This window comes from Acomys russatus, chromosome 10 (genome assembly GCF_903995435.1).
Source record: "Acomys russatus chromosome 10, mAcoRus1.1, whole genome shotgun sequence".
NCBI lineage: Eukaryota > Metazoa > Chordata > Mammalia > Rodentia > Muridae > Acomys > Acomys russatus.
The window spans coordinates 51,905,874-51,926,861 of NC_067146.1; the positions used below are offsets into that span (position 1 = coordinate 51,905,874).

At 42.6% G+C, this 20,988-nt stretch overlaps 1 protein-coding gene across 7 annotated transcripts in view; it reads right to left on the reverse strand.

The window, feature by feature from the left end:
- Positions 1–20,988, reverse strand: part of Srpk2 (SRSF protein kinase 2) — a 185,823-nt gene that overhangs the window by 20,081 nt on the left and 144,754 nt on the right. For all 7 annotated transcript variants that reach the window (XM_051152132.1, XM_051152129.1, XM_051152130.1 and 4 more), the window contains 6 exons: positions 20,128–20,215; positions 13,778–13,884; positions 7,426–7,591; positions 6,296–6,321; positions 5,125–5,373; positions 3,737–4,202 (listed from right to left, as the gene is read on the reverse strand). In XM_051152132.1, the coding sequence (XP_051008089.1) occupies positions 3,737–4,202; positions 5,125–5,373; positions 6,296–6,321; positions 7,426–7,591; positions 13,778–13,884; positions 20,128–20,215 (1,102 nt within the window). The remainder of the gene's footprint in view (positions 1–3,736; positions 4,203–5,124; positions 5,374–6,295; positions 6,322–7,425; positions 7,592–13,777; positions 13,885–20,127; positions 20,216–20,988) is intronic.

Genomic DNA, 20,988 nt, shown 5'->3' on the forward strand with positions numbered 1-20,988 from the left:
CCCATCACTTGTATTATCCTGATCCTTCCTCCCTCCCGCTTTCACCCTATTCCCCTCCCCTAGGTCTAAGACCGATGGGGACCTCCTCCCCCACTATATGGTCATAGGCTATCACGTCTCATCTTGGTAGCCTGCTTATTCTTTTTTTGAGTGCCATCTTACAAGAAGAACATCTTGATGGGTGGATCGGGGCCCAAGGGAGTCTGCTCAAACTATTGCACTAACCAAGGACAATACAAAATACATTTAAAAGCATGTGTATGTACTCCTAGATAGAGAAGAGCCCAAGGACTAAGAGCTAAGACACAAGGTCCACACAGTGGCAGCCTGAACAAGGACTGACCGAGAGGATTAGCAGTGAGGACTCCATAGAGACCCAGCAGTCAAAGGGCTCCATTCTGCTCTGGGCCCTTACTCAATTGCCACGAGACAAGGACTGCCTACTTGCTGCTTCAGCAGGCCAGTGACCATCAAAGCGCCTGGAGTCTACATCCTTTCACCTGGCATCTAAGGTCTTCAAACAACATCACTCAGCCCTGGCCTATCGTCTACTGCTCTCTATGTGTAGGGCTTGTTCTATGGCAAAGACCACACAAGCTCACAGCAAAGCTTGCTTCCCGGGGTGGGAGGGTGGAGCACTGTTCTATCATACCCTGCAGCAGGGACAATGAAAGGCAAGCTTCAAACTAAGGAGGAGAGCTGAGTATGGACTGAGTAACAAAAACACCTTTAGTTCATTTCTCAGATGATAAATGCTTAACTGTTTAGAAGTATCCTAATATCTATGGTATCTATATACCTCACATATACCACAGTAAAATGTGTGTTACATTTCATTCTGAATGAGAGTGGAGGATATACAGCTATTTACTGAGCTAAACCTTCAAGATAGCTATGACAGGACACAGAGGTCCCCTAACAATTCATCTCTGTGCCTCAGCTTACTGTTGTGTTGCTCATAGGCACATGTACTGGGAAGATGACTGCTGAGCCCTCTGGAGCTGTGAAAAACAAGGAGTTTATCTGATTAGCATGATTTAAAACTCCAGCAGCAGCCCAGAAGACTGGCTTGAAGAAGTCGGGAATGGGAGCTAGAAACAATACAGAGATGGAAACAAGCTCGCTTCTGAAACACGGCCAGCAATAACCTGTACCTTAGTGCCAGGGCAAGGAGGATCCTATTTTAAGAAAGGCTGGCAACAGTGTCCTAGTTTGTTTTCTGTTGCTGTAATAAACACTGAACGAACCAACTTGGAAGAGGAAAGCGTTACTTGGCTTATGCTTCCACATCATAGACCATAACTGAGGGAAGTCAGGGCAGGAGGCCAAGAAGGAGCCCACAGAGGAGCGAGTGCCACTTATGGTCTTGCTCCCCATGGTTTGCTCAACCTACTTTAGTGTATCACTCAGAACCACCTGCCCAGGGAGGCCCCACCCACAGTGGGAGGAGCCATCTCACATCAATCTCTAATTAGGAAAATGCCGGCACAGACATGCCACCATCAAGAGTAGGCCTGCACACTGCTGCTTCACCTACAGTTCACACCATCAAGAGTAGGCCTGCACACTGCTGCTTCACCTACAGTTCACATCATCAAGAGTAGGCCTGCACACTGCTGCTTCACCTACAGTTCACATCATCAAGAGTAGGCCTGCACACTGCTGCTTCACCCACAGCTCACAGCATCAAGAGTAGGCCTGCACACTGCTGCTTCACCTACAGTTCACATCATCAAGAGTAGGCCTGCACACTGCTGCTTCACCCACAGCTCACACCATCAAGAGCAGGCCTGCACACTGCTGCTTCACCTACAGTTCACACCATCAAGAGTAGGCCTGCACACTGCTGCTTCACCCACAGCAGCTCACACGATGAGCCACTCTCACTGGCCAGATCTCCTCAGGACTCACATGCTGCTGTGCCTCAGTAGTTACTGAGTATATAATCAGGGACTGCGCCATCCAAGCAACAGAAGCCAATAGAAATCGTGGGCAGGCATAGATCAGTCAGAGAAAATACAGTATAAGAACAAGGTAAGACAAGAAATCCGAGTAATGACCACACTTAGGACATGTAAGACCGGGCAAATGCCCCACAGAACAGCAGAGCAAGCTGAAACTGCAAGTGGAAGAAGGCCATACTAGCACTGCTGTGGGAGAGCATAGGGCCAAGCCCAAGTTACCCCTCATTCCTCTAAGACAAAGCAGCTGGTGAACTGCTGCGCTCACAGTGCTCAAGTAGGCCTGACAGGAAAACCATGAGGTTTGAGTTACATAATCTTCCTGCAGTACAATTTTAGATTTTGCCTAAGTTAGGACACTTCCTCACTCACTCACTACAATTATAAATTCTCTCTTTTTTTAAGAATTTGTTTTTCTTGGGGCTGGAGAGATGGCTCAGCAGTTAAGAGCATGGGTAGCGCTTCCAGAGGACCTAGGGTTCAATTCCCAGCACCCACATGGCAGCTCACATCTGTAACGCCAATTCCAGGGGATCTGACAACCTCACTTAGAGATATATGCAGGCAAAACACCGATGTGCATAAAATGAACGTTTAAAAATGAAAAAATATATTTTTTTTCCTTTCAGGCTCTTTCTTACATCCACCTATCCTGGCTCCCCAGCAATGAATAATAATATGGCAGTAGGAATAAAATAAGAAACTAAGCCCCATGAGTTCCCAGCAAGAGTCTGCTGAGCCAATGTGGCACAACAATTAACAAGTGTTCCTGTTAGGAGACACTACTGCCTTTGTCCAGAAATGAACCTGTACTTGTTTGTTCTGGCCAGACCAAGAGTGAGGTATAAACCATGCCCTGCCAACTAAGTAAAACAAAAGCTAGGACAATTCATTACAGCCAGTGAGTAACAAAGGTGATATTCTGTTGCAATCAAAGAGGCTACAGAAATCTCTTGGCTATTTACTGGACTGACTTAATTACTTGCCACATGGTAAAACATTCTTGGTAGTAGAGGGGCTGGTTACTGAACTTTTCCTCTAAGGGGCAGAATGGAGACCAACTGTGATACGCAACTTCCAGTCCTTAAATGATTCTGCAATTAGTCACATGGCATTCACTCCCAAAAGATGAGCTTGAAGATAGGGCCCCAGGTATACAAGAATCTAAGATCCAATCTATAATGTGTCATGATGCTTTGTCAAAAGTGGGGCTATATAACCAGGCGGTGGTAGTGCACACCTTTAATCCCAGAACTCAGGAGGCAGAGGCAGGTGGACCTGAATCTGAGGCCATCTTGGTCTATAGAGTGAGTTCTAGGACAGCCAGGGCTACACAGAGAAATCATGTCTCGAAATATAAAACAGACAAAAACAAAAACAAAGCAGGGTTCTGTAAGCAAGACAACAATCAAGTAAAATGCTCCTGTCTCTTGGTGTAGTGAAAGCAGACAGGCATCACTGCCAGCGAAGGAGGCTTGTCTATTCAAAGCTATGCGACTGTTACAGGTAGAAGGCATTTCAAGTATCTGACGTCACTGAATAAATGCAAAAAAAGGGAAAGCAGTCCAGGAACAGACTTCAGAAACTAAGAGAGAGCCTAGACGCACATGGCGCATTTCCAAAGCATTGTATTTGCTCTTGACTATCAGAGCATTAAAATATAAGGGCTAGTGCATATTTCCATGGCTCTTCCCCTCCAGCCAATCCTTACACAGTGTGTATGACAGGTGTGACCCACCCAGTGAAAGCAGACAAGAGATACAAACCACACTCACTTTTTGGCAAATCTCCAGTGCTGGAGGCTGAAACCGTCCTGCTTCTGTCATGGGTCGGACTGCTTTCCTCTGGCTCAGTGAGTGGTGACCCCTCTGATAGCACAGAGCCACAGGCCACAGGTTCTAAGGGCCCAGGAAACAACGGTGTGGAAAACTCTGGACTCTTATGCTGTCCATTTGGCAGCTCCCCATTGAATTGTTCACAGGAGCTGCTGTAGGTGCAGTCACTCTCTGCGTTCGGCTCATCCAGGGCATACTCCTCTGGGTTTGCACAGTCATCTTCATCATCCTCTTCATCCTCCAGCTGCTGCCCCAGTAAAAATGGGCCATTTTCAATATGGCCATTGGCTTTAGGGGACTCCATCCACGTAGGGTCTATGTTTGCAAGATCCTGTTCAACATCATCTTCATCCTTCTCTGCATTTTCCTTCTCAGCATCTTCTTTCTCTTCCTGGTCTTCAGCATCATCACCTTAAAGAAGATGGGGTTAAGTCATGACTCTCTCTTGCACAGGAGGATGAGTTAGGCCCTACAACAAGAGATACTTTATATTTTTCTACTTTCTGATTTTTGAAACAGGATTTCTCTGTATAGCTCTGGCTATCCTGGAATTCACCCTGTAGACCAGGCTGGCCTCAAACTCAGAGATCTGCCTGCCTCTGTCTCCTGAGTGCTGGGATTGAAGGCGTGCACCACCACCACCTGGCTAAGAGACACTTTTAATGTCTCTTGGTTTTAAAAACAAAGTGGCACTTTCTAAATCTTGTTTCTGCTTACTCAAAATAATTACCCTTCTATATTCAAGGGCAAGTTAGTACCTGCGGGGGGAAAATCACAAGTAAAATTAGACTTTCATTCCAACCTCTTCTTTTTTCTTTTTTCAAAGAGTTTTATTGTATCTGATCTTTAGGATTTTCATTTTAAATAGTGTGTATGTATGTGAACACGCTCATGGCCTTGGAAGCAGAGGCATCTGGTCTCCTGAGAGCTGGCCTATGACATGGGGTGCCAGGAACTGAACATGGCTCCTATGCAAGACTACGATCTGTTTCTCCAGCAGTTACCCTTTCCTCTGCAGTTTTAGAACAAGATCTGCGCTGCACTAAAGTTAGGCAAAGGTTAATCACAAAATAAAAGGAAGGGTCATCATTAACACGAAAAACACAAGCTGCTTCTCAGAAGTCCTTCCTCCCTTTTGAAATGTTAACATAGGCTTAGCAAACATTTCAGAATGGAGTAGAAGTGGGTTCCCAGAATCTCCAACAAGGATTAGAGTCAGTCCTCAACATCAAAAGCAGCAGCACAGCGCCAACCTGTGTGGTCCCGTGGCTGGTCCCTGTGTGCAGCTCCTGGCATCCACCAGCCGGCCCCTGCCCCATGTTATACTAACCATTATCCTTGGCTGCCTCTTCCTCAGCTGCCTCCTCCAACTCCACTGCTTTTAGTTTCACCTCCGGGTGGTAGTCACCATCTTGCTCATTGGAAGGTACATCAGGCGTGGTGTTTTCTTCTATGATTTTCCTTTCAGCTTCTCGCTCCAGTTCCTCAATCTCCTGCAGGCGTTTCTCCAGCAACTCAGCCTGTCTCTTCTGTTTCTTTTTCAGCTTTTTCTTTTTGTTTTTAGATATTTTTCCTATCTACAACATGGTAAGAAAGTGCCATAGGTCAGGTGCTTCTTTTTAACACTGTTCAGGAGTCTAACATGGTTAAGTCCAACTCGCTGTTTCATGACGTACTCAGTTACAGTCACAGACCTAGCCAGACGGTCTGCCTTAGGGCATAGCTGTGTTCATACTATTAGCCTTCCCCTCTGGCTTCGACCAAGAATCCTGTCTTGCAAGCTTTCCTTGCTGCTGCCACTGTGGAGACCATTTCTACTCCTTAACAACAGAAACAAACACCTGCCAGACAGGTGGCCAGCAGCACTATGTCTGAATTCGGCTTATACCGAGCTGCACACAACAGCCAATGTACCATGAACTTTGAGAAATAAGCATGTGATATAAAAGGACAAAACAAGAAGAGCCACAGTTTCTCCTGCCTCAAGCTACAGCCTTCAAAGTTTCATAGACCCATAAGCCCAAACCCTGAAATTCAGGGGATAACTATGAAGCGATTGGGACTTCCCGGCAACAATTTGTCAGACTTGGAATTTCTCTTCCAAGTGAACTAGTCACAGGACAGATAACACTTGTGCTCATTTAAACTGCTAGCCATAAAAATAAATAAATAAAAATAAAACAGGTTTCAGCAAAACAGGATACTTGGAGGTCAAGCAGAAGTAATTTTAAAAAGGTTCTAGAATGATTTTAAATTTGATGTAAAACCTTGCAATTCACTAAACTTGGCCAACAGAGCCAGGAGAACACAGGAGGAGACTGGCCTTGCAGTGGCTTGGGCTAGTCCCATCCATGGCAGGAAGTCATGCAATTTTTGAGGACAAAGAACATTTATAAACACGTCCACTTCTAAATTGATAAAGACTAGAACATTTGCTACATGGTTTGTGAAGCTCACAGTACAGCCCTTGCCGTGCTAGACACGTGTGACAATACTTACAGGTCTTTGCTGCGGAGCCGTACTCACTGAAACACAAAAATAAAACAAACGCGTATTCAGAGGAAAGCAGGGACCTCTGGGTAACTTGATTTGCAAAAATAAATACTAAGTTTTAATAACTCCCCAACTTCAAAAACCTTAAACCTCAGAGGTTTCTAAGGATAGAAACAGTTTGTGCAACTCAAACAGATGACTGACTCTTATGGGTGCTTCCTTGTCCACTGAGGCACTTCTCTTGCAAACAGCCCCCTCAAAGCCTGACAAACTGAGAACACAGAGGACAGAGAAGAATGGAAGCGTTTACCCTCAGTCAGAAGCAAATGTGTTTTACAAACAAGGCAGTGGACACTTCAGATGAGAAGATGTGTAGCTGGGTTTGAAACTACTTGGAAAGCACCATGCAAGAAAACTAAATCCCACAGGACAGCACATTGCAGCAATGCCTTAGAAGTCAGAAGCTCCATCATAACAACGTCATGATGGCACTTGAGATGTAGTGATGTCACATCTTGCTGGAGCCCCTGTCAGTCACAAGACTGTTAGCCCTTTGGGCTGCACATTTGCTGAGCAATGTACCAGGCAGAGGCAATGTGATCAGAGTGAAGGCAAAGCCAGCACTTCACTGCCACCAATGGATTCTCTGAAATTCAGAAGAGCAACTTGCCAACGCTCACGTCACCTGATTCCCTGCCCCACCTCCCCCCTCTGCATCCTTCACAGCTAATATCAAGTGTACCAGGTAAACTGAGATGCATGCAGCTATATTAACTTAAGAAAAGAAAATACTTTCATGAAACCTAAATCAGGAAAAAACTCAGGTGATGGCAGGTAGGCCACAAGAAACCTGCTATGGGTTCTCCACAGGGACTTGGACAACACAAGAGCACGCTTCTATGTAGATGAAGCAACAGCTAGGAATTCAGATGGCCTTTGGTAGAGGGCAAAGGTAAGGTAATATATATATAGTAAGAAAAAATTAACTGGAACATCTTAACCAAAGTCATTTTCAATATCCACACTCTTTGAAGACGGTCCTAATACGCATGTGCACACCAAACTCAGCCTCCTCCAATGCACAGCTTTAAAAGCTCACACCCCGAAGCCGACTGAGGCAGACTCAGCTCCCTCACCTGCAGACCCAGAAGGAGGAGGAGCACCTGCTTTCTGCCACTCTGTGGCCTCAGCTGCCATTCTTCGCACGTATGCATCGTCCACACACATCAAGATGTTCTCCGGCTTTATGTCGGTGTGAATTATCTTGCACTTACTGTGCAGGTAGTCTAACCCTTGAAGGACCTGACCATAGCAAAGCAAAGGAAGCCGATTAGTACTTTTATTATGTAACTTATTTATACACAAAGTAGGTAATTTTTCCATACATTTCCATATATAAAGTGGAATACAATTTTATAGACACAGATGAATATTTACTTCAAAAAAAAAAAAAAAGAATCTCCTCACAGCCAACCAATGTGCATCACTTTAGAACTCAGTTATGCTCTAAACTCAACTGAATCTCTCCATATGTCTTTAAGAAGAGTTGTATACAAAATAAGTCCAGGGCTGGAGAAATGGCTCAGTGGTTAGGAGCTGTTGCAGAGGACTTGGGTTTAGTTTCTAGCAATGCATGCGACTTACAGTTGTCTATAACTCCAGTCCCAGTAGACCCAGTGTCACTTAGCCTCTGAGCCATCTCTCCAGCCCCCAAAATGCTCGTTTGTAACTGGCATAATAAGTGAGGCTCAGGTTGGGTAGCATCAGTTATTTACTTACTTTCATTGCTGAACAATATTCCTCTGTGTAGACACACAGCGCCTTTTAAAGGCTCGTTCATTTTTATTTTATGTAAGTAAGTGTTTTGCCTGCTTGTAAGAATGTGGCACCACATATATGCCTGGCACCCTCAGGAAGTATGGGAGCACCTGGAACTGGCATTGAGAATGGTCATAAAACACCTTGTAGGTGCTGAGAAACAACTACTCTTAACTACTAAGCCATCTCTCCAGCCTCCAAATGCCATTTTCTTTATTCATTCACTCAATGGGAATCTCAACTGCTTCTGCTTCTTAGCTACTGAAAGGAGTATTTCTATACACATTCAGGTGCCAGTTTTTATGTGACTATTATCTTTTAGGTTTTCATGGTTATAACCTTGCGGGGAATGTTTGGCTCTATGGGAACTTCAGTTAGCCTTCTAATGAAATGCCATATTGTTTACCACAGTTGTTGAACCAATGTAGACTATCAAAGGTATGTATGATAGCTCTAAATTTCCTTCATGCTCACCCAAAACTATCATCTTTTTTTATTTTTCTCTACTCTATTGGGCATGAAGCCGTATTTCATTATTGTTGGGTTTGGCTGTTTTTCAAGTTTTGTTTCTTGCTTGTTTTTGAGTCAGGGCCTCACTGTGTTGCCAAGGCTAGTCTTGAATTTGTAAGCTCAAGTAAACCTCCTACCTTATGTTTATTTTCAATGCTGTTGAAAAGGGATGATTTAAATTAAGTTTAAAATACCCTTACTTTCTATACAATACTACAATACTAAAGAAAAAAAGCTGGGTGTGGTTATGCGTTTCTACAGTAGCATGGCTAACATGAGCTGCATGAAACCCCACTTTTAAAAAAATTACTGAATAAAAATATTTAGAACACAGCAAAGCTCATATGGAGCCAGTTAACATAAAGGCAAAGCCAGTGTTTTTTGGAATTATTCCCACTGAAGAGGACTCCTTAAAATAATTTCCTAAATAAAAATGTTTTTAAAATGTCTCCACAATCTCAACTATTAACAGCATCCTCCAGAGTTCTTGCTTGCAGAGGTGAGAGGCACAAGGCTGGGCTGCAGACCCAGCTCAGTAGGTAAGAACACTTGTGGTGCTCGATTGGGCCAGGCTCAGTACAAAGCACAGCAGGCTCACAGTCACCTAGGCAAGTCCAGCTCCAGGGGATCTAGTGCTCTTTTGTGTGGCCCATGGGCACTGTATGCACATACACATAAAACAGAACAAGTCAAAGTAAAACAAATAAGAATAAACCTTATTTTTTAGAGTACAAACTGGGAAATGGCCTACAAAACCAATGTCTGCCTCTATCATGAATATTCGGCTAAATAATTCTCAAAGACAGTTAGACAGTATTACAAAGTGAAAAGAGGCAAAAATCTAAGCAGGGAGGATTCATTCTTCACCCGGTATGAAAGAGGCATTAAAATGACATGGAAGCTGTTTTATGTGGTTTTAGCCAAGCATTAGCCCCAGGCTGCGCGTGATCTGAGCCGTCTAATACACAACAATGAGCAAGTCCCTTCGTCAGGGTGCACACGGTACTCACAGAGCTGACCCAAACCACGGCAGGAGCAGGGTAATGGAAACTGTTCCCAAAAATTCCCAAGTGAATTGCAGGCACAGTAAGTCAATCTGGCAAGCTACCGACAAGTTGTTAGTAACCAACAAAAGGAACAAAATAAAAGTACACTAAAAGGAAACTTCTGTTTGACATTAAAAATAGTTACTGTTCAATGTATTGGCTGTGTACCCAGTGGTAAAGCACCTCACGACTTGGTCAATCACTAGGACCTACCATAACGGATGCGCTACTGACGGTCCCTCATTTTAAGTCCATGGTAGAGCCACAAATTACAAATGACTCAAAATTTGTAAATAAGTAAAACAGAGATATTGAATAGCAATTACCTAACGTAGGTAACAAATCTAGGTGAGAGGAATTCTGCTCTCTAGGAGACAAATGAGAGTGTGAGAGAGCCTCACACAGGTTCAAAGACCCTTGGGAGCTAAGGTAGGGGTGCAGTTAGTCACACTACTTTGTACAGAGAGACCTCCTCCTGAAAAAACAACCATCAGCTATGCTGGAACTGAGGTGACTTGGCCTGAACTAAAAACCTTGTGACCAATGTAAGGACCAAATGTGGGCTGCAGGCTTCACCCAAAGGAAAGGAACAGCCTTGCCAACTACAATAGTGTGGGAGGCCTTTGTCACAGAGGACGCTGGGTATATAAGCCTTCAACACTCTGGTAGAAAACAATGGATAAAATTTCAAGTAGTTAGGGAAAAAGAAAAAATCAAAGGTCAAGATATAAAAAAATGGCAAAGGGTACTTAGGATCAACAGCATCATTGTCAAGAACTTTCTCTAAACTACTTATAAAGTAAAACAAATAAAGGATAAGCGAAAGTATCATTAAATTGGCATGTATTTATGTTGCTTGGGACATCTTTAAATATTGAACAAACCAGCTGAGAGAGGCTCTAGGTATCTGAAGGACATTAAGTTTTGTCTGTGAGGGGAAACATGAGAAGAAGAGTTTAAATACAGAAGAGCAGTATTGGACATTAGCTGAGCATGCTTTCCAACACACCATTTAATCACTTAGCAAAACAAGTAAATCTTGAGCTGTAAAGCTAAATTATTTAGGCTTCACTTCTTGATGATGATGATGATGATACTGAGTGTATTTCATTACGTGTGGAGGTCAAAAGCGGGCATGGGAAACTCTGGAGCTGGTGTTACAGGCAGCCATGAGCTGCCACCACAGTGTGGTGCTGGGAAGTGAACTAGGGTCCTCTGGAAGAGTATCATGAAACTCGTAGTCACTGAGCCATCTCTCTAGCACCATTCACTATTTTTTATTTACTTCCTGACTTAGAGAGAATTACTTAGGCTCTATATTCCTGTTTCTAATTCCATGAAATCATGAAAAGAAGGAATATCTATTTTATGGAGTTGTTATAAGGTTTTAGAGGATTAATGTACGCCAAGCATTCAGAACTATACCTAGGCCAAAATCTAATGAGGACAGCACCATTATTATTCACACATTTCTGTTTGTAAAATGGTGACTTAAGATTGTATCTAAAAAACTCAAGCAAGCAAGCAAACAAACGCAACAACAAGCAAAACAAACAGAAACAACACTACCTCTGCCATCACAGTTGCCACCACTACTTGAGCTCTGTCTCAGTGTCTATAAAGAATTCATTGAGACAGAGTCTTGAAATCAACAATTTATACAATGCATTTACACACAAAAGTTCCACTAAACTCTCAGAATTTTGGGGCTGGAGAGATGGCTCAGCAGTTAAGAGCACTGACTGCTCTTCCAGAGGTCCTGAGTTCAATTCCCAGCTCCATATGGTGGCTCACAACCATCTACAATGTGATCTGATGCCCTCTTCTGACCTGCAGGTGTACATGCAAGCAGAGCACTGTATACATAATATAAATAACTTTTAAAAAAGCTCTCAGAATTTCCCCTTTAATCTGAATTCCCTTTTATTTTCCTAGTGTAGAATAGAATGTAAGCATCAATGGTTTAACCAGCAAAGTCACTTTCCTACATAGCTAAGTCTGAACGGCGGCGGTGCTGTGAATCACCTAAAGCTGCAGGAGACATCTTTGAAAGCACGGGAGTCTAGGGAATGACAAAACCTCATGAACTGAATGGAGGCCGTCATTTCTAAAGTTATTTACCCTTAAAATATGCAAATTGGGGCTGTGACAACAGCTCAGTGGGTAAAGTACTTGCAGTAAAAGTATGAGGATCTGAGTTCAAATCCCAGCTGGGCAAGGTGATGCATGCCTGTGATCCGAAGGCCACAGCTACGGGGACAGGGGCAGCCAGGAGCTTGCTGGCAGCTTCTCTAGCTCAATCACTGAGCTCCAGGGTTAATGAAAGAATGAACTTGTCTCACAAACTAAGGTGAGGCCAGGCAGGAGTGGTGGCACACGCTTTAATCTCAGAACTCAGAAGGCAGAGGCATGAAGATCTTTGAATTCCAGGCTAGGGGAGGCTACATACTAAGACCCTGTCCCAGGGGGTGGGGGAAAGGTCAAACCTTCAAAAGAAGACATAAAAATAGAAGGGTCTCAACAGAAAGAGAAAACAGGAGGTGAAAAATGACTAAAATTTATTATGTAAGTATAGGAAACTGCAAATAAAATAAAATAAAATAAATAGTGGAGCTCAATCAACAGAGGCCCAATATCTGGCCTCAGCTGCACTACATACACACAAGCACACACCATAGATGCCTACGCCAACTGTACAAAATGAAACAAATTAGTATTTTTTGGTTTGGCTTAGTTTGGTTTTCAAAACAGAGTCTCTCTGTATAGCCTTGACTGTCCTGGAACTCAATCTGTAGGCCAGGCTCCAAGCATGTGCCATTACTACTGGGCACAAACTACATATGCTGAGCCTCTAATTGTTTATGACTTACCCTAGATGAGTACACGATTCGTCACCAGTTTCAACAAGACTACTTTTAAAACCTTTAGATTTGCCACTCAAAGTTACAACCATGAAATGTGACTGCAGAGGAAGCAGTATCAGTTAAAATTAGTTTCACCACTGTCATGTGCCTTTTCTACATTAAAGGCACAGTGTTGTTTGCTTGTTCAAATAAGTAAAGATGGTGCTAACAGCACATCGCTAAAGGGGAACAGATATATTACATAAAAGTTACAAACCTTAAAGTTGGTAAGCATATGCCTCTAGCCTAATTCCACTTAAGATAAGACAGAGCAAATGGCTGTTTCTTTCCCTTTCCAGACCCCTCTTTTTTTTGAGGGGGGGGGGGCAAAATTGAGACAAGGTTTCTCTGTATAGCCCTGGCTGTTCTGGACTCACTTTGTAGACCAGGCTTGTCTCAAACTCAAAGTGATCCACCTGTCTCTGGCTCTGGAGTGCTGGAATTAAAGGCATGTGCCACCACCCCCAGCCTCTAGATGCCTCTTTTGAAAAATATTTATCTTATGTGCATGTGTATGTGCCACAGTGTGTGTCTACCATGTGCATTCTGACCACGAAGGTCAAAAGAGGTGTTGGATCCTCTGAAATTGGAGCCAAATGATGGTTGTGAGCTGCCCGTGCCATTTCTCCCAACTCCTTACTTAAGTAACATCTCTAATATGACAAAAGGCACTGCCAATGTGTGGCACAGGAGGACAATGTGAGGAAGTAGACACACAGGCAGCCAAACAAAGGTGCCTACACACAAGATAGGATGCGTTCACTACAAGTTTAAAATCTACACATTTTTATAAAATGGGGTTAAAAGCCTACCCATATGTAAGTGCATAAGCACAGACTTTCTACACTTGTAAGGAAGGTCCTTTCTCAAGCCACAATCTCTCAATTCACAAATATGTCTGAGTCATTATGTTTTCTCTTATGATATTCATACACTGAGAGAGACAGAGGCACAAAGACGTGCATGCACAGGCACACATAGGATGGTAGTATGTACCAAGGCATGTATGTAGAGGTTAGAGGACAACCTGCAGAAGTCTCTTCTTCCATTATGAAAGACCTGGGGATTGAACTCAGGTCATCAGGCTTGGAGGCAAGAGACCCCACCTTGTTTCTCACCAGCCCAAAATCCTTTTCCTATTTAAGGACTCTGAGGACTGAGTATGATTAGGAGACAAAGGCAGGTGCATTTCTGTAGGTCTGAAGTCTCACCTGTCGAATGATGCTTTTCACACAACGTACTGGGAGGCCTTGATAGTTGGACTTGATGATCCATTTGAGGAGATGGTGGCCAAGTACTTCAAAGACCATGCAGACATCTAGGACGTGGTTAAGAAGCATCTGAGAATGCACTTCCTGAAGGCAGGCAGTTACTAGAAGCATCGTCAGTCTATCATTTGCAAAACATTGTTTTCCTGATAAAATACCATATCAATACCTTCTAGGTGATCAGTTGCTGTTTATCACCTAAATATAGAAGATCTGACTTTTCCCCCTAAGAATTATCATATACTATTCATTATTCAATGTATACAGCAAACTACTTCAGGAAGCATGTCATCCTAGCATCCAGAGGCCAAGGAGCATGTCATCCTAGCATCCAGAGGCCAACCCACGATTCAGACATGCACTGTGCCATGCCTTCCCCTTCCAGCTCTGCCCAAGGAAAGTGGAAAAGAATGAACCCTCATGGGAGCCAAGGCAGAGTAAAGGAAGAACTTGCAAAGTTTTAATTGTCTCAGTGAATTTCTACCAGACTATGTATAACATACTATAAAATAGAACTTACTCTCTCTCTCTCTCTCTCTCCTCTCTCTCTCTCCACTCTCTCTCTCCTCTCTCTCTCTCTGTCTGTCTCTCTCTCTCCCTCTCTCTCTCTCTTGGTTTTTGGAGACAGGGTCTCTCTATGTAGCCTTGGCTGTCCTGGAATCACTTTGTAGATCAGGCTGGCCTTGAACTCACAGCAATCCACCTGCCTCTGACTCCTGAGTGCTGGGATTAAAGAACTTTCTCAAATATACTAAAGATCTATTAATAATCTTTCTTTTCCAACAGTATCTTTCATCTTTGCAAGGCATCACATACCTGTAATTCCAGTACTTGGGCAGTGATAGTAGGAGTGTCAAAAGTTCAAGATTATTCTCAGCTACATAGTGAGTTCAAAACCAACCTGGGCTATAGGAGACACTGTCTCAATGAGAATCTATTAATTAATTAATACTTTAGTGTACAATTAGAGTATCTGGGGTCAGGATATAACTATGAGAATAGCACTATCACGCAATGCCATGCAAGTATGCAAAGGAACAGAAATCAACATTTCAAACAGGTATCAATAGTTCCAAGTTCACTATAGCACTACCATGAGCAGTCAAGACATAGAAATGGCCGACATGTCTACCACTGGATACACTGGTAAAGAAAATGTGGTAATACACACAATGGATTAGTCTGTGAAAAAAGCAGTACATTCTTTAAAAAAAAAAAAAGCCTACATTTATTAGAAATGTGTACTGCTAAATTTTTTTCTTTTCCAGTTACAGAATGCAACCATCAAAAAAAGCCCAGCCATACTGTACTTGATTCAGTTCTGTGAGGGCAGTGGACTGATTGATTGACTGATTGATTGGTTCATTTATTAATTTTTTGAGGTAAGATCTCACTGCGCAGCTCTATCTAGTCTGGAACTTACTGTGTAGACCAGGCTGGCCTTAAACTCATAGAGATCCAAAGGCTTCTGACTCCAAGTGCTGGGACTAAAGCCATGTACCACCCCGCCCACCTGACCCTGGAGGTCATTGAGTCAATTAGACTAGGTGGTCAGAGAATTTTTTAATGATATTTTTAGCTCTTCATTTTAATGATTATTTTATGTATATTAGTGTTTTGCCTCCATGTATGTACCTGTACCACATGTGTGCTTGGTGTCCACAGAGGCCAGAGGAGACATCAAATCTACTGAGTTATAGACAGTTATGCTCTGCAATGTGGATGCTGGGAGTAGACATTCTGTAGGAGCAGCCAGTTATCTTAACTGCTGAGTCATCTTTCTAGTCCCACTTAGTGGTTTTTTTGTTTTGTTTTGTTTTGTTTTGTTTTAAGCAGAAGCTCTAAGCCAGGCATGGTGGCACACACCTTTAATCCCAGTACTCAGGAAACAGAGGCAGGTGGATCTCTGAGTTTATAGCCTGGTTTATAGAATGAGTTCCAAAACATCGACAGCTACACAGAGAAACCTTGTCTTGAAAAGCCAAGGAGGAGAAGGAGGGAGGAGCAGGAGCAGGAGCAGCAACAACAGCAGCAGCAGCAGCAGCAGCAGCGGCGGCGGCAGCTCTGTTCTAATCACTGACCCTCTAAGTCAGTGGTTCTCAACCTGTGGGTTTCAACCCCCTTCAGGTCCTATATATCAGACATTTACCTTACAGTTCAGAACAGTAGCAAAATTACAGCTAAGAAGTAGCAACAGAATCATTTTATGGCTGGGGTCACCACAACATGAGGAACTGTTTTAATGGTTGCAGCATCTACAAAGGTTGAGAACCACTACAAATAGTCAGCAAATGGATCATACGCATTAATGATATTTGTTTTGGTTTGTTTTGTTTCGAGACAGGGTTTCTCTATGTTATTTTGACTGTCCTGGACTCGCTTTGTAGAGCAGGCTGGCCTCGAACTTACAACGATCTGCCTGCCTCTGCCTCCCAAGTGCTGGGATTAAAGGCACACACCACCATGCCCAGCACATTAATGATCTTTTTTAAGTAGTTCTGAAAGTCTTAGAAATATTTGGTTCATTGCTAAAGGCTTACAGTTGGTGTTAGCATCACAAAACAGTTGACTCATTAATTTTTACAAAAATATGTGCATTTACCATATCATCACACCTATTAAATATTTGAGCAAAAATATTTATAAATGTTTCTGCTCTATTGAAGAACTCATATACTACAAGCTGCAAAGATAAAATTTTACTTCCCAATCTCATTACAAAAATTCAAAGTTAAAAATCTAAAGTTACTCCTTAGATGCAGGAAAAGCATTTGTCAAAATCCAACACCCATTCATGTTTAACGTTTTGAAGAGATCAGGGAGTCAAGGCACATATCTAAACAATATACAGCAAGCCAATAGCCAGTATCAAATTAAATAGAGATACTCAAGGAAATTCCTCTAAAATCAGGGACCAGACAAGGCTGCCTATTTTTTCCATATCTCTTCAATACAGTTCTTGAAGTTCTAGCCAGAGCAATAAGACAACAAAAGGACATCAAGGGGATCCAAATGGGAAAGGAGGAAGTAAAATTATCCATATTTGCAGATTATATGATAGTGTACGTAAGTGACCCCCCAAAATTCCACCAGAGAACTCCTACAGCTGATGAACACCTTCAGCAAAATGGCTGCATACAAAATTAACTCAAAAAAGTCAGTAGCCTTTCTATATACAAATGACAATCGTGCAGAGGAAGAAATTAGGGAAACTACTCCCTTCATGATAGCCATAAGCAACATAAAATATCTAGGAGTAACTCTAACCAAGCAAGTGAAAGACTTGTTTAAAAAAAAAACTTCGAATCTCTGAAGAAGGAGATTGAAGATGACATCAGAAGATGGAAAGATCTCCCTTGTTCGTGGATCGGGAGAATTAACATAGTAAAAATGGCCATGTTACCAAAAGCAATTTACATATTCAATTCAATCCCTATCAAAATACCTACACAATATTTTAAAGACATTGACAAATCAATTATCAACTTCATATGGAAAAACAAAAAACCCAGAATAGCTGAAACAATTCTGTACAATAAAGATCCTCCGGAGGAATCACCATACCTGATCTCAAGCTGTACTATAGAGCAACAGTAATTAAAACAGCATGGTACTGACATAGCAATAGGATGGTGGATCAATGGAATCTAATCGAAGACCCAGAAATAAATCCACATACATATGGACACTTGATTTTTGACAAAGAAGTCAAATCTATTCAGTGGAAAAAGGATAGCATCTTCAACAAATGGTGTTGGTCTATATGTAGAAAAATGCAATTAGACCCATATTTATCACCATGCACAAAACTCAAGTCCAAGTGGATTAAAGACCTCAACATAAAACCAGAGACACCAAATCTGTTAGAAGAAAAAGTAGGGGAGAGCCTGGGACTCATTGGCACAGGAAACAACTTCCTGAACAGAACTCCAACAACCCAGGCCTTAAGGTCAGCAATTAATAAATGGGACCTCATAAAGCTGAGAAGCTTCTGTAAGGCAGGAGACACTGTCAATAGAACAAAGTGACAGCCTACAGACTGGGAAAAGATCTTCAGCAACCCTACATCTGACAAAGGTCTAGTATCCAAAATATATAAAGAGCTCAAGAAATTAAACATCCCCAAACCAAACAACTCAATCAAGATATGGGGCTCAGAACTAAACCGAGAATTCTCAACAAGGAATATTGAATAGCTGAGAAGCACTTAAATAAATGCTCAACATCTTTAGTCATCAGAAAAATGAAAATCAAAAGGACCCTGAGATTCCATCTCACATCCATCTGAATGGCCAAGATCAAAAACTCAAGTGACAGTACATGCTGGTGAGGATGTAGAGAAAGGAGAACACTCCTTCATTGCTGGTGGGAGTGTAAACTTATACAACCACTTTGGAAATCAACCTGGAGCTATCTCATAATCCTGGGAATAGGGCTACCTCAAGACCCAGCTATACCACTCCTTGGAATATACCCAGAAGATGTTCCACTACCCAACATGGACATATTTTCAACCATGTTCACAGCAGCCTTATTCAAAGTAGCCAGAACCTGGAAACAACCTAAATGTCCCTCAGTTGAAGAATGGATAAAGAAACTATGGTACATTTACACTATGGAATACTATTCAGCTATTAAAAACAAGAAAATCCCGAAATTTGTGGACAAATGGATGGAACTAGAAATGATCATATTGAGTGTGTTAACCCAGACTCAGAAAGACTCACATGGTATATACTCACTTATAATTGAACACTAGCCCAACAGGGATGGCCCCTGAAAGTCTTCACTTACCAGGAGATTGAGATAGATGTGGGGACCTCCTATTGGGACTCTAGGTGAGAGAAATATGGGAGAATAGGGAAATAGAAGGATCCAGAGGGTCCTAGAAACCTACAGGAAGAACATCATGAAGGGCAGATGTGGACCCAGGGGTCTGCACAAACTACTGCACCAACCAAGGACAATACATGCAGTAAATAGTGAACCCCTACTCAGATCTAGCCAAGGGACAGGACATTATCCACAGTTGTGTGGAGAGAGGGGACTGACTGACATGAACTCTGGCGCCCCATATTTGACCACTTCCCCTTGGTGGGGAGGCTTGGTGGCACACAGAAAAATAGGAAGGCTACCAAGATGAGACCTGACAGGCTGTGACCATATGGTAGGGGTGGAGGTCCCCTTCTGTCACAGACCTAGGGGATGGGAATAAGGTGAAAGAGGTAGGGAGGGAGGAATGGGAGGAGACAAGCAAAGGGATAAAAATTAAGATGTAATCTGAATAGATAAATAAAAAAATCTAAAGTTAGTGGCAGATACAGGGCCTAACTCTAGGATTTCAAAAGACTCAAACACACACACACACACACACACACACACACACACACACACACACAGTTTCCCTTCTTTAAAGAATCTCTCCCTCTCCCTTTTCCTTCTCAGGAAAAGCTCTACAGGCCTGACACACAGTGGGAGGAGCTGCCGTGCCCTACACAGACAGGCCCACATGGACACACAGGTGTGCTGCTGCCTATCGAGCTCCTGCTTGCCTACTGCGTGGGAGGATGAACGCATCAGGGACTAGAAATCATGTTGAGACAGATGCTGGGATAATGTCAGCAAGGTTTGGTACCCAGTATCTCTGACTAAAACTGCATTTTTGCTGTTGGTGTTGTTTTTGTTTTTTGTTTGCTTTGTTGAGACAAGCTCTCATGTAACTCAGGCTGGCCTCAAGCTTGCTTCATAGTGAAACTGACTGGGAACTTTTAAGCCTTCTGCCTCAGCCTCCAGAGTGCAGAGATTACAGGCATGAACCACTATGTTGGGCTGGGAATTTCTAGGAGAAATGTAAAGACCTGTTGCAGTAAACGTCTTCTTCTAACAGACCATGATGGAAGAGGTGCAGGCACCTAGCCATAAGCTGAGAGTGAAGACGACCTAAGTGCACTACACACATGCATTAAAATATGGTAAAATGTCTCATTTTACATAATTAATACACACTAATCTCAAAATTAATAGTTGAACTCCATTCCAAATCGATTTTTTAAAATTTCTAAGATGCTAATACATCCAAAAGATTTTTTTAAAAAGAAAGAGAAAAGAAAAGAAAAGAAGAAAAGAAAAATAAATCAATGCCCCAGCCAAGAAGACCAGGAGAGGTTTACATTTGATAACATTACAACGATCTCAGGATAGCAGCAATTTTGCAGGCACCTGAAATAACACTATTTTTACAAAGTGACCCAGAAACATGTGTTATACTTCAGAGATCACAAAATAAAGGATACGTATCCCATTCATGCCTGAGATCTTGAAGTCATCAATTAGCTGGACTACCATGTCTTTGTTTGGATCACTGGGGTCACTCTCACGAACCTATACGAAGAAAAACAAAGAAATAAACAATGGCGTTTGCTGACTGATTTTCACTTTGGTTTTCCCAAGAGAAATATTGATATCAGCCCAAGCTGGCCAGAAACTCAGCAATCCTTCTGCTTCCGTGTGCACCACCATGTCCAGACACCACAAAAGGAGCTCTGGGCTGGAGAGATGGCTCAGCAGTTAAGAACATGCATTGCTCTTCTATAGGACCTGAGTTCAATTCCCAGTACCCAGTGACTCCGGACTCCAAAGTATGCACATGTGTGCATGCACGTGCGCGCGCGCGCGCACACACACACACACACACACACACACACACACACACACACACATACACACACACACGCGTAAATAAATTTTAGATAATAAAAAATGTTGCTTTGTTTTTCATTCATTATGACAATCAGCAAGGTGACTTTTTTCTTTTTCTTTCTTTCCTTTTTTTAAAAGATTTATTTATTATGTATATAGTGCTCTGCCTGATGTGTGCCTGCATGCTAGAAGAGGACACGAGAGCACATTATAGATGGTTATGAACCACCATGTGGTTGCTTGGAACTGAACTCAGAACCTCTGGAAGAACAGACAGTGCTCTTAACCTCTGAGTCATTTCTCCAGACCCAAAGTGACTTTTTACAAATAAAAGACTTAGATTTGGTAGTAGAGCTGGCCCCAACCCTCGCTGGCTATAGCACTCAGGAGAGTGGGCCCAATGCCTCACCTGGGCAACACAGTGGAGCTCACCCTGTTGACAGAGGAACAAGTGA